The following is a 13,095-nucleotide window of genomic DNA, read 5'->3' on the forward strand; positions in this document are numbered from 1 at the left end:
AACAACAAGGCTATTGCTCCCAAGAATTGAGTATTTATCTCTTTCATTTTATTTCACAATCACTATTCTCCTCATCTCTGGCCTTATTCAATCTTACAGTGAAAAACATAGATATTCTATTAGGTAAAAGTAGCTTGGGGTAAAATAAAATGCGAATTTAATTGATAGAGAAAGGGAGAAGGAGAAAAAGTCAAGATACTTAAACATAGAAATGGGGTGGTGACAGCAGTGTTATGAATGTAAAAGTGTCTAAAGACATATGCAGAAAGGATTATTCTAAGAGTATTGCTTGCTTTTGCATGGTTGAGAATAATGGTATTTCTGTGGATGGATGTGTTCATCACACTGTAATGCATGTAAAAACAACATGTAAAAAACATCAATAACAGACATCTCAAAGAGTGCCACTTGGGAAAAAAGAAAAAATAAAAAGATATGGGGTAGTGAGTCAACATTAGCAAGGGGTAGTATAAACAGTGGTTAAACCCATGTCTTGAGCCAGGCAAAAGAGCAAAAGACAGAGAGAGGACCTCAATGAAGAAGGAAGAGACAAAAAATAATGGCCTGGGGAGAGCTTAGACCCGTGCGGCTGGCAGAACCCAGACCAGAGGGGTGAGAGCCGTGCTGCTGGTGGTGAGGGTGCTCCAGCCAGCAGAACAGTGGGAAGGGAAAAGCAGTGGGCCCATTTAGAGGTTGAAAGAGGCAGGGACTGAGAAGCTCCAGGGTTTGAGGACCACTCCCCCACACATAGAGCAGTTAGTAACCCAACTGCGGACCACGTGTCCCACGCCCCAGAGCGATGGCCCTTGGCCCTTGTCTTTTCTTTTTTCTTTTCTTTTCTTTTTTTTTTTTTTTTTTGAGACAGAGTTTCTCTCTTGTTGCCCAGGCTGGACTGCAATAGCGAAGTCTCAGGTCACGGCAACCTCTGCCTCAAGCGATTCTCCTGCCTCAGCCTCCCGAGTAGCTGGCGTTACAGGCATGCGCCACCACGCCCGGCAAATTTTGTATTTTTAGTATAGACAGGGTTTCTCCATGTTGGTCAGACTGGTTTCGAACTCTTGACCTCAGGTGATCTGCCCACTTCGGCCTCCCCAAGTGCTGGGATTACAGGCATGAGCCACCGCGCCTGCTGGCCCTTGTCCCTTTAGGTCTCTTCTGCTTTATCATACATGAACCAAAATAGGATGCTACTCAGGTGTGGAGGTGCCAACCAGCCACTACTTGTGGTAAAGAGTCTTTCATCGTATTTAGTCATTTCTACAGTAAAACGTATTTTCCAAAGACTACAGAACACCAGTCATGATGGGTTTTGTTTCTTTGTTTCTTAGAATCAAAGAGGGGTTTCATTTGTCCACAGGAAAGATGATTTGCTATTTTTGTATTTTCAAGTTTTAACACATGTTTTTTCCCTTAGCTCTTATAACCTTAATATTTTTATATTTCATGTTGATTTTTTATTCTCCATTAAAAATGTCAGTCCAAGGGAGTCCTTTGTTTCTTCCATTTAAGGATTAGAAGATTGCCTGGCACAGAGTACACACCTGATGAACCCGTGCTGAATACTTAAGTGAGTAATAACGCGGCATAAATAACAGCTCAGGGCTCTAGGCGGTCGCGTGACTGAGAGCCTAGGCGCCAAGGGGAGGAGAGGGTAATCGCCAAGGCTTCCCAGGGGAGAAACCGAGGGGTTAAGGGAACCAGATCGAAGAGGGCCAAGGCCCAGCAGGGTGCCTGAAGAAGCCGATTCTCCTGCCCAGGATGCCTGAGGTTCGAAGGATGCTTCATGCAGGGTGGCCTTGTCTCTCACCCGGCGTGCAGGATCCAGACCTAGGCAGGCCGAGGACACCGGTGACCAACGGCCGGGCCGGTCCAGCCCGGGTCCTGCCCGGGTCCTGCCCTCGTCCCGAAGTTTCCTGGGATTGGCTGCAGGCCCCGCGGCCCCTCCCAGCCCCGCCCCGCCCCGCCCCGCCCCGCCCCGCCCCATCCCGTCCCGCCCGGAGTCTTCCCTACGCCCAAAGCGCAGGTATGTTACTAGTCTTGAGCGGGAGGAAATTACCCAGCCCGGAGCACCTGGCCTGTTGGACGAGTGGGTTCCTGGTGCCTGAATCCGGCAGTCCGCCCTGCGGTGCCCCGCCCCGCCCCGCCCCAGCCCGGGATCTTCCCGGTCCTCGTGCGTCCCCGCTCCCGTCAGTTCCCGCCGCGCGCCTTCTTCTTGGTCTTCTGGCCGGGCGGGGATCGTCGGCCAGTTTGTCCCGAGGAGTTGCGCTGTGAGTGCGTCTCTGCCCTTTGGACTCTGGCTGGGAGTGCTCCCAGGCAGGGGCTAGGCTCTCCCAGTGTCCCCTCGAGCTTTGCCCGCCCCAAGCTCCTCTGCTCCCCGCGGCCAGAACGGAGGGGTAGAGCAGCCCTCGGCGGCCCAGGGGGCGGAAGGCCGTGCCAGTCCCAGGGCCGCGGGACGCACAGGCGCTGCGTCCTGCGGAGCAGCTGGGAGGATCCCGGGGCGGATCCCGGGGCAGGCCCGGCGCGGTAACAAGTTTGCGCTTTGCCTCCCCAGGGCAGACGCGCCGCTACTTTGTAGCGAGTTTTGGGCGGGTAGCGCGCGCGGCGGCAGGAACCCAACCCCGGCAGACCCTGGGGTCCAAGAATTCGTCTTCTACGTCTGCGGAGGTGCGGCAGCCTCAGTTCTAAGCACAGGTATGTACCTAGCCTTGAGCGGAGGAAATTACCCAGCCCCGAGCACCTGGCCAGTGGGACCGGAGGGTTCCTGGTGTCTGAATACGGCTCGCTTAACAGGAAGGCAATAGAGGCTGTGTTCCAAACCTTTACCTCACGGTGGTCTACTGCCTACTGACCATCCTGGTGTCTTTCCCTGTATGGCTGGCATGGTTCCTGTCTTTAGGTCTTGTAAGTATAATGCTTTATTTTTTCTTGAGCCTCTCCTATGTCTGCCCTTTGTGAGCACACTAGCTAAAGAAGTCCATTTGGTCCCATGTCTCATCCATAGCATAATTGCTTGGCCCTCTTTGGTAGCCATGTCTTTTTTAGGTTGTGGGGCATTTGCCCGACAATAAACATGAGTAAGAGATAAGGGTAGGGTCGCAAGCTGGGTGGAGGAGAGACAGGGAGTCCATTTTTGTCTGCCCATTTAGCAGTTTTCTGAGTCCTACCATTCCATAAAGATACTCTATCAGTTTCCTAAGTGTTGCGCAATGAATAATAACAATTTATATAGGAAAATAAATAGCTGTAATCGGATAGCAATTATATGCCCATTGGTGATGGGAGTATCTGCTGGGGTCGAGAATCTGTGGGGAGTAGGGCGCAGTGGCCCACTCCCGTAATCTCAGCACTTTGGGAGGCCGAGGCGGGCGGATCGCTTGAGGTCAGGAGTTCGAGAACCGTCTGGCCAACATGGTGAAACCCCATCTCTACTAAAAATACAAAAATTAGCCAGGCGTGGTGGTGCATGCCTGTAATTTCAGCTACTCGGGAGGCTGAGGCAGGAGAATAGATTGAACACGGGAAGCAGAGGTTGCAGTGAGCGGAGATGGCACCACTGCACTCCAGCCTGAGCAACAGTAAGAACAGATTCCATCTCAATTAATAATAGTAAGAATAATAATTCCATCTCAAATAATAATCATCATCATCTATGGGGCTTTCAAACTGCCAAGGACATGGCAGAGTCCCAGGGTATATCTAGTCAGTGTAAGTAGTGTATGTTTTCTCTTTCGCCAGTGTACAAGCTCACTATGTTATAGCCAGTTATTATCTTTCTGAAAATTTTGTTTATAAGAGCTGTCACAGAACAGAGTAAGTCTGTTTTTTGTTTGTTTGTTTAAGACAAAGCCTTGTTCTGTTGCCTAGGCTACAGTGCAGTGGTACTATCTCAGCTCACTGCAACCTCCACCTCCTGAGTTCAGGTGATCCCCCGAGTAGCTGGGAAGACAAGCACAAACCACCATGCTGGCTAATTTTTGTATTTTTTAGTAGAGATGGGGTTTCACCATGTTGGCCAGGCTGGTCTCAAACTCCCAACCTCAGGTGATCTGCCTGCCTTGGCCCCCCAAAGTGTTGGGATTACAGGTGTGAGCCACCACGCCTGGCCCAGAGTAAGTGTGGATGACTCAAGGGAGTGTCTTAAGAGGTCTTCTTGGGGGTTAGAAGCCAACTCTGTGACTGTAATCATGTGTATGTGGAGTGGGGTTCTCCATCAGGGAGAAGTACAGGTTTAGAGCATTACAGAGTTGCAGGATGAGGAAGGGTTGGTCTGTCAAGTAGAAAGGCACTCTTTTATGGAATTGTAAGAGTTGACACAGAATGGGAAACAAAGGTAAATAAGAGAACCTATTGTAAGGTTAATGGCTTTGTCAATTAGGGTGGCAACTGAGGTCACTACATGGACATAGGAGCATGCCTGATGCCACGGGATCCAACTGATGTGAAAAATATGCTATGAGGCCAGGCGTGGTGGTTCACACCTGTAATACTAGCACTTTGGGATGCCAAGATGAGAGGATCGCTTGAACTTAGAAGTTTGAGACCACCCTGGGCCACATGGCCAGACCTTGTCTCTATTAAAAATAATTAAAAAAAAAAAAAAAAAAAAGCCAGGTATGGTGGTGCATGCCTGTAGTCCCAGCTACAGGGGAGGCTGAGGTGGGAGGATCCCTTGAGCCCAGGCGTTCAAGGCTGCAGGGAGCCATGCTTGCACCACTGCATTCCAGCTTGGGCAACAGAGTGAGACCCTGTCTCCGAGGGAAAAGAAAAAAATATATGTATGCTATGGAACTTACCTGAGAGGAAGAAAGTTGTCCTAGAATACCCAGAGCTATCTCATTGTTTTCACAGCAATAAACATGGAAAAGCTTGTCAAAACTGAGTAAATAAAAACAGGTGTGTGGGGTGGATAATACTAATTTCAGTATCTCAGTGAAGGTTTCTGTGGTTGTGCCTGGGAGAGCACGTAGAGGTTAGGCAAAGGCAGCACAACTGGGAATCCATTGGTAGCAATAGCCAGCTGGTAAGTGTGCACACCTGCCTTTGAGATCAGGATGAACGCAAGTGATGCAAGGCATTTGTGGCTGAGTTTCAGTAACCTGAGACATTCCATGGCCTAAGTAGGTAACAGTTCAAATGTCCATACCCATTGAAATCTGGTTCTGGGAGGCGTGACCAGAGTCAGCCAGTCTTCAGATGTTCTCAGGTGAAAGCAGTCTTTACACTATTTTGCTGGACCATTACTGCCTACAGTGTCAAACACCAACACTTGGTTTTAATGCACTGTCAAAGCTAGGGTTAAGTTTAAATGCATCATATGTGATATGTAAAAATATCACAAAGGTGCTTAAACTGTAAGGAAATTGTTCAGCTGTGACTCCAGACAGGAGTCCAGCTCCTCCAAAGAGGAGCTTCACATTCTCTTCTCTGGGTTTTATGGAGACTTACTTTACCCTTCTGCTTAAAGCACTGTGTTAACCTTAAAAGCGGCACAAGAAAGGGTGATTTAAGATTTTTTTTTTTTTTTTTTTTTTTTTTTTTTTTTTTTTTTACAGGGTTTGCTACTACTCCCTGCAGTGCTCCCTGGTCCACAGCTCATGCATCTCAGTTTCTTTTTTGAGATGGAGTTTCCATCTTTTTGCCCAGGCTGGAGTGCAATGCCTAATCTCGGCTCACTACATCTCCCAGGTTCATGCAATTCTCCTGCCTTAGCTTCCTGAGTAGCTGGGATTGCATGTGCCACCACAGCTGGCTAATTTTGTATTTTTAGTAGAGATGGAATTTCTCCATGTTGGTCAGGCTGGTCTCGAACTCCCGACCTCAGGTGATCCGCCCACCTTGGCCTCCCAAAGTGCTGGGATTACAGGCGTGAGCCACTGTGCCCGGCTGCATCTCAGTTTCTTGAAGTCTGCAATCCCCATTAGAAGCAGCTGTTTTGCTAAGTGAGCCCATGAGTGTCAATTGCCTTTCTATTAAGATAGCCAGATTCGGGCCTTGGTGACAGACGCATCAGGGAACCCTCCAGTCCCACTGGTCATATGCTTGTGGCCTGGGTCATTTCATTCCACTCAAGGCCAGGGATGTGTGTTAACCTCCATGGGAAAGAAGAGACAGGGCAGGGTGAACAGCTTAGGATTGGTTAGTTTGAATCATTTCAATGGATTTCAAACTGTAGAGGTTGTCCCCTAGTTGCATAGCACGTGGCCCTGGGATGATTAAGGCAGACAGATAATTGCTTACATGTGTGTAAGGGCCCGATAGAGGAGGTATGGCTCTGAATTAGTTTGTATATCAAAGACATGCTCCTGGTTGGCCCCTTGTTATCTCTGAGAATTGGCTAGCCCCCAAGAAAGGTAGTCTCTCCTCAGCTGGAAAGGTGTTTTGTTTGTTTTGAGTTTTGTTTTTTAGACAGAGTCTCACTCTGTCACCCAGGCTGGAGTGCAGTGGCGCGATCTTGGGTCACTGGAATCTCCGCCTCCCGAGTTCAAGCTATTTTCTTCCCTCAGTCTCCCAAGTAGCTAGGACCACAGGCGCACACCACCATGACCAGCTAATTTTTGTATTTTTAGTAGAGGTGAGGTTCCTCCATGTTGGCCAGGCTGTTCTTGAACTCCTGGCCTCAAGTGATCCATCCGGCTCAGCCTCCCAAAGTGCTCGGATTACAGGTGTGTCCCACCATGCCCGGCCCTCAGCTGGAAAGGTTTTCTAAACGTCAGAACATAATTAGTATACAGAAAATTTTAAGATATTTACATATACGTGAATAGGATGATCAAAAGAGCCAAAAGACAGTTGGCTCTTGGCATCCATAGCATTTCTGATCAAATTATTTCCCAGTGCAGTACTCATAAATCTCACCAAGACTCTGGAGTATGGTAAGCATACTGCAAAGAGTCTTCCGAGACCCACATTGCCTTTTATGGTACTCTAAATGGACTTTATAGATTTGTCTCCAGCCTTAGACTGTTCTCACTGCATGTTTAATGGATGGACTGTGCTATCCAACTAGATGTGCTAAGGCCATAACAGTGGAAAAGAAACTAACAACTGAGATTATTTCTTGTTTTGGCATTCCTTTATGAATTGAATCAGATAAAGGAACTCACTTTACAGCAGAATTAAATCATTTCCTTGCAAAAAACTCTTGGATATTCATTAAAATTTTATACCCCCTACTATCCTCAATCCTCAAGGCAAGTAGAACGTAAAAATCTAAACATAAAATGAACTCTAGGAAAAAGTCTGTCAATAAACTGGACTCAGACAGCCAGAAGCATTATCCTTGGTCCTTATAAAGATCTGGAATACTGGCCAGGTACAGTGGCTGTAATTCCAACACTTTGGGAGGCTGAGACAGGATGATCAGTTGAGGCCAGGGGTTCAAGACCAGCCTGGGCAACAAAGTGAGACCCCATCTCTACAAAAAATAAGAAACAAACAAAAAAGGTCGAATACTCCAAATAGGAGGACTGACTGCTTTTGAAATAGTTTTTGGCTACTCTGTGCCTACTGGCATCTCTAAAACTTTCATAGATCGAATGAGCATTGTGGGGACTTCAGTGAACAATTCAAAACTATGATTAATTATATACAATAATTAGTATACTTGGAGCATATTTTCAACAGGTAAAAATCTGTGACTTTCTCTAACAGACCCTGCCATCTTTTCAACCAGGTGATCAAGTATATCTCAACGTTTTTAGAAGAAAAGATGTATTGTAACCTCCCTGGAAAAAGAAGAGACCTTATGAAGTAGTGCTACCCACCTACACAGCCATCAAAATAAAATTCCTGAATTTGTACAAGCCACAGCAAACTAGATCAAGATCATCCCATGACAACTGTAAGGTCATGCCTATGGGTTACCTCAAATTGAGGAATTTCAGCACCTACTCACAGGCTCCATGAGCAGATGAAGTAGACAGCTTTACTCAGTATCTCAGACCAAGAACTTTGTCTCCATCTCCAACTAGCTGAAACATCTTCCCTCCCTGACCTGGAAAATTCTCTGTCTTAGAAATTTAAACAAAACTCTCCCCTTTCATTGAATCTCCGTTGTCTGGAGTTTGCTTGTCTTAACCTAGCCTGTTTTCCCTCTGTTCCTCCACTATGGTCTCCCTTTCAAACTATGCCCTGCTTCAATTAACCCTTACTGCTTTTTTGACAATTCTAGTACAAGCTCAACACCTGCTTGCACCAGTTTTCAAAACACTATCTATCTTGACTAATCAGTCTAATTGCTGGCTATGTGAGCATCTAGATAATGCAGAACAACCCGAACTAGTTTTTGTTCCTGCCAGTGCAAGCACCTGGTGGACCCATTCTGGACAATGGATGTATGAAAGGGTGTGGTATCCACAAGCAGAAGTACAGAATCACTCTACTTCCTCCTATGGTAAAGTGACTCAGCACTGGGAAGCCTCCATGGAAGCTCAAGGTCTATCCTTCGCTCAAGTAAGGTTATTGGAGGGAAACTTTTCTCTTTGTGTAGAAAATAAAAATGGCACTGGACCCTTCCTAGGTAATATACCTAAACAATACTGTAATCAAATACTATGGTTTGATTTTACAGATGGCACTTTCATGCCCTCTATAGATGTTACAGATGAATCCAGGAATGATTATGATGATACAAGTGTTTGCCTAGGCACTAGACAATGTTCCTGGTTTGCAGGTTGCACTAACCAGACCTGGAACAGCTCAGCTGTTCCCTTGATTGGTCTACCCAATACCCAAGACTACAAATGGGTAGATCGAAATTCTGGATTGACCTGGTCAGGTAATGGCACCTGTCTTTATAGCTGCCAAAACCAAACCAAAGGCCTTCTGTACCAGCTATTTCGCAACCTATTTTGCTCTTATGGCCTGACAGAGGCACATGGGAAATGGAGATGTGCAGATGCCAACATAACTAATGACAAAGGTCATGATGGACACCAGACCCCCACCTGGTGGCTCACAGGTTCCAATCTGACCTTGTCTGTGAACAACTCTGGCCTCTTTTTTTTATGCGGCAATGGGGTGTACAAAGGGTTTCCACCTAAATGGTCTGGACGATGTGGACTTGGGTATCTGGTACCTTCCCTCACCAGATACCTCACCTTAAATGCTAGCCAAATTACAAACCTGAGATCCTTCATTCATAAAGTAACACCACATAGATGCACCCAACGAGACACAGACAATCCACCTCTGTATTGCAACCCCAAGGACAATTCAACAATAAGGGCCCTTTTTCCAAGTTTGGGAACTTATGATTTGGAAAAGGCAATTCTAAACATTTCCAAAGCAATGGAACAGGAAATCAGTGCCACTAAGCAGACCTTGGAAGCACACCAATCAAAAGTTAGCAGTTTAGCCTCTGCATCCCAAAAGGATCATGTCTTGGATATACCAACCACTCAACGACAAACGGCTTGTAGAACTGTTGGCAAACAGTGTTGCCTCTATATAAATAATTCGGAAGCAATAATGTCTGATATACAACATCTATATGAAATATCCGAGAACCTGAAGAATGGACCGTTTTTTGATTGGGAAGGCCTATTTGCAAAAGTGGGAGACTGGTTCAGATCATGGGGCTATGTGCTTTTAATTGTTCTTTTCTGCTTATTCATCTTTGTTCTAATCTATGTTCGTGTCTTTCGCAAATCTCGCAGATCCCTTAACTCCCAACCTCTGAACCCAGCCTTATCTCCACAGCAATCAGCACAGCTCCTTGTCAATAAAACTTCATGTCAAGTTTCAAATAGGGCAATGAAGGAACTAACAACCCATCAGTATGACACAAGTCTACTTTGAGAATATCTGAACAAACAGCAGCTGCAGAAAAAAAGCCTTAGCTAAACTTTGATGAGTAAAGCAGGCCTTACTGAGAATTCAGCTGCCAAAACCCTCCTCTGAGTGTTCCTCTTATAAGGGCACTTGGCACTAGGATCTCCCAAGGTATTGTAAATAAGCCTTATCAGAACTTTTCATAGTTTCACTCTGAAGCCTTAAGACACATACCATTAAGCTGATCTGTAAACCCTTACCCCTTGCTGTTCAGAGAGCTACTTTGTATAGTGTTCTTGCATGCATGTATAATAAACGTGTTTTCTATTAATCTGTTAATTTGCAAGCCCCCAAACACTGGAACTAAGTTGGGAGCAGGAAAGTTTCTCCCAACAGCACTTTGTAGCCTTCTCGATAGATGAAAGAGTGTGTTTGAATAGATAAGAGAATTTTGTTCCCTTGATTTTGGTTGAAGTCGTAGAAGAATCCAATGTACACATATACAAGACTATGTCAAATTTGTCTCAAAGAATATAAATATTGGTTAGTCATCAGAATCGACTGAAAACTTACTTTAGAGAGAGCGCCACAAATAATTTAGGCTGGTATGATCTGAGCTTTCCTGACTTCCCATGGGCATTTTAGTGGTCTAATGGAATGTTAGTCTGATATGCATTTTAGCCATCTTACGACATGGACTGCAGGTGGAAGTAGGATGTAGGGAGTGTTGAGGTGGCATCTATTATATCAAATGCTTCACTCTGCCCAGTCCTCTGGTGAGTTCCTTACATGCATCTTTCTAGTTAATCTTCACAGTGTTCGTATTTTACAGATGAATCAACTCAAAGGGTAGATATCTTGCTAAAGATTATGCCATTACTGAAAAATAGCAAGATGCAGAACAGGGTACCTAGTATGTTTTTTTGTTGTTGTTGTTGTTGTTTTGAGACAGAGTCTGGCCCTTTCGCCCATGCTGGAGTGCAGTGGCTTGATCTCAGGTCACTGCAACCTCTGCCTCCTGGGTTCATGCCATTCTTCTGCCTCAGCCTCCCGAGTAGCTGGGACTACAGGCGCCCGCCACCACACCCAGCTAATTTTTTGTGTTTTTAGTAGAGACGGGTTTCACCGTGTTAGCCAGGATGATCTCAATCTCCTCACCTCATGATCCGCCCACCTCAGCCTCCCAAAGTGCTGGGATTACAGGCATGAGTCACCGTGCCCAGCCTAGTATGTTATTTTTTATTTTAAAAAAGGGGAAATGATATGTATATGTGTATGTATTTGCAAATAAAACAAAGGAAAAGCCATTCACAAATGAAAGCAATTACATGTAAGAGGAATGGACAGTGAGATTCTCACCTTTTTAAGGTTGCATATAAACATTTATGAATATAGCAGATAATTTATTAACAGAATAATCATTTCAAGTTACATTAAGAAAACACAGATGGTCAGGCACAGTGGCTCACGCCTGTAATCCCAGCACTTTGGGAGGCCAAGGTGGGCAGATCATGAGGTCAAGAAATCAAGACCATCCTGGCCAACATGGTGAAACCCCATCTCTACTAAAAATACAAAAATTAGCTGGGCATGGTGGCAGTCACCTGTAGTCCCAGCCACTCAGGAGGCTGAGGCAGGAGGATCGCTTGAATCCAGGAAGTGGAGGTTGCAGTGAGCCGAGATCATGCCACTGTATTCCAGCCTGGCAACAGAGTGAGATTCTGTGGCAAAAAAAAAAAAAAAAAAAAGCACAGACTGGGTGTGGTGGCTCATGCCTATAATTCCAGCACTTTGCAAGGCTGAGGCAGGTGGATCGCTTGAGCCCAGGAATTGGAGATCAGTCTGGGCAACATGGCGAAACCCTGCTTCTACAAAAAATTAGCCAGGTATGGTGGCACGTGCCTACAGTCCCAGCTACCCAGGAGGCTGAGGTGGGAGGATCACGTGAGGCTGGGAGGTCTAGGCTGCTGTGAGCCAAGATTGTGCCACTGCACTCCAGCCTGGGTGATGGGGTGAGCTCCTGTCTCAAAAAGAAAAGAAAACTCATACTCTGGAACAATAGAGCACTTATAGATGGGTTTATTGTTCATAGTAATGTTGACATCAAAAGAAGGTAGGCTGGGTGCAGTGGCTCATGCCTGTAATGCCAGCACTTTGGGAGGCCAAGGCAGGTGGATCACCTGAGGTCGGGAGTTTGAGACCAGCCTGACCAATGTGGAGAAACCCCATCTCTACTAAAAAAAAAAAAAAATACAAAATTAGCCAGACGTGGTGGTGCATGCCTGTAATCCCGGCTACTCAGGAGGCTGAGGCAAGAGAATCACTTGAACCCAAGAGGCAGAGATTGCAGTGAGCCGAGATCACACCATTGCACTCCAGCCTAGGCAACAAGAGCGAAACTCTGTCTCAAAACACACACACACAAGAGAAGGTAAAAACTTCAGCAATACAGGACACAAGAGAAAGACTGAAAGATATAGGACTTCCTGTGCTTGTTATGCAATATGCATTGAAACTAGAAAAGCCATTAAAAGATAATGCAACTTTCAGTATTGGGTATTTGTGAAACCCCAGGTCTACTAAAAACACAAAAATCAGCTGGGTGTGGTGGTGGGTGCCTGTAATCCCAACTACTCGGGAGGCTGTGGTGAGAGAATTGCTTGAACCTGGGAGGAGGAGGTTGCAGTGAGCTGAGATTGTGCCATTGCACTCCAGCCTGGGCAACAAGAGTGTAACTCCATCTAACAAAAACACACACACTATATGTATATATATATGTGTGTGTGTGTGTATATATATATAGAGAGAGAGAGAGAGGGGGAGGGAGTATTAAGTATTTCCAATTTGCTAGTCATTGTTCTAGGTATTGGACATATAGCAGTGAACAAGACAGACATTCTATCAGTAGAAACAAGTCACAAATTTTAAAAATCACACTTTTAAAAGTGCCATAGTGAAAATAAAAACAGTGATATGATTGAGAGTAGAAGGAAGGCTACTTGTACAGGCAGCAGAGCACAGCAATTAAATAAAGGCACTTACAAGCTACTTTCTTGCTGTATATTGAGATTTTTACCCAACTTTACTGGGATTCAGTTTTCTTGCTATAAGATGGAAATGATAATAGAATCTCTCTCATGGGGTTCTTGTGAGAATACATTTGGTTTTGTTTTAGGTTTGTTGTTGTTTTTAGGCATGGTCTCACATTGTCACCCAGTCTGGAGTGCAGTGGCAACCCTGGCTCACTCTGACGTCTGCCTCCTGGGCTCAAGCAGTCTTCCCACCTCAGCCTCCCAAGTAGCTGGGACTACAGATGTGCACCAC

The 13,095-nt window shown here is 45.8% G+C and overlaps 1 protein-coding gene and 1 non-coding gene across 4 annotated transcripts; one reads left to right on the forward strand and one right to left on the reverse strand.

Moving 5' to 3' along the window:
- Positions 1 to 1,614: 1,614 nt before the first annotated feature.
- ERVMER34-1 (endogenous retrovirus group MER34 member 1, envelope) lies at positions 1,615 to 10,102 on the forward strand. 3 transcript variants are annotated; one of them, XR_013417211.1, is made up of 3 exons: positions 1,615 to 2,023; positions 2,552 to 2,691; positions 7,673 to 10,102. XR_013417211.1 is itself a non-coding variant. In XM_078001955.1 (3 exons), exon 3 carries the CDS (start codon positions 8,107 to 8,109, stop codon positions 9,796 to 9,798), a length of 1,692 nt encoding a protein of 563 aa, XP_077858081.1. In that variant the 5' UTR covers positions 1,615 to 2,023; positions 2,552 to 2,901; positions 7,673 to 8,106; the 3' UTR covers positions 9,799 to 10,102. The 3 variants fall into 3 exon arrangements, 2 of the variants coding, with proteins under 2 accessions (XP_077858081.1, XP_002804163.2); XM_078001955.1 differs by having other exon boundaries at positions 2,552 to 2,901; XM_002804117.4 differs by having other exon boundaries at positions 1,996 to 2,267.
- Positions 5,367 to 5,490, reverse strand: LOC114678583 (small nucleolar RNA SNORA26). Its single transcript, XR_003730017.2, has one exon. It is a non-coding gene; the product is annotated as a small nucleolar RNA SNORA26 (small nucleolar RNA).
- Positions 10,103 to 13,095: the final 2,993 nt, after the last annotated feature.

Source organism: Macaca mulatta, chromosome 5 (genome assembly GCF_049350105.2).
Source record: "Macaca mulatta isolate MMU2019108-1 chromosome 5, T2T-MMU8v2.0, whole genome shotgun sequence".
In the NCBI taxonomy this organism is placed as follows: Eukaryota; Metazoa; Chordata; class Mammalia; order Primates; family Cercopithecidae; genus Macaca; species Macaca mulatta.

What these genes read in the sequence shown, in the direction of transcription:
- ERVMER34-1 (XM_078001955.1), top strand. Translation starts at nt 8,107, where the DNA reads ATGGTCTCCCTTTCAAACTATGCCCTGCTTCAATTAACCCTTACTGCT.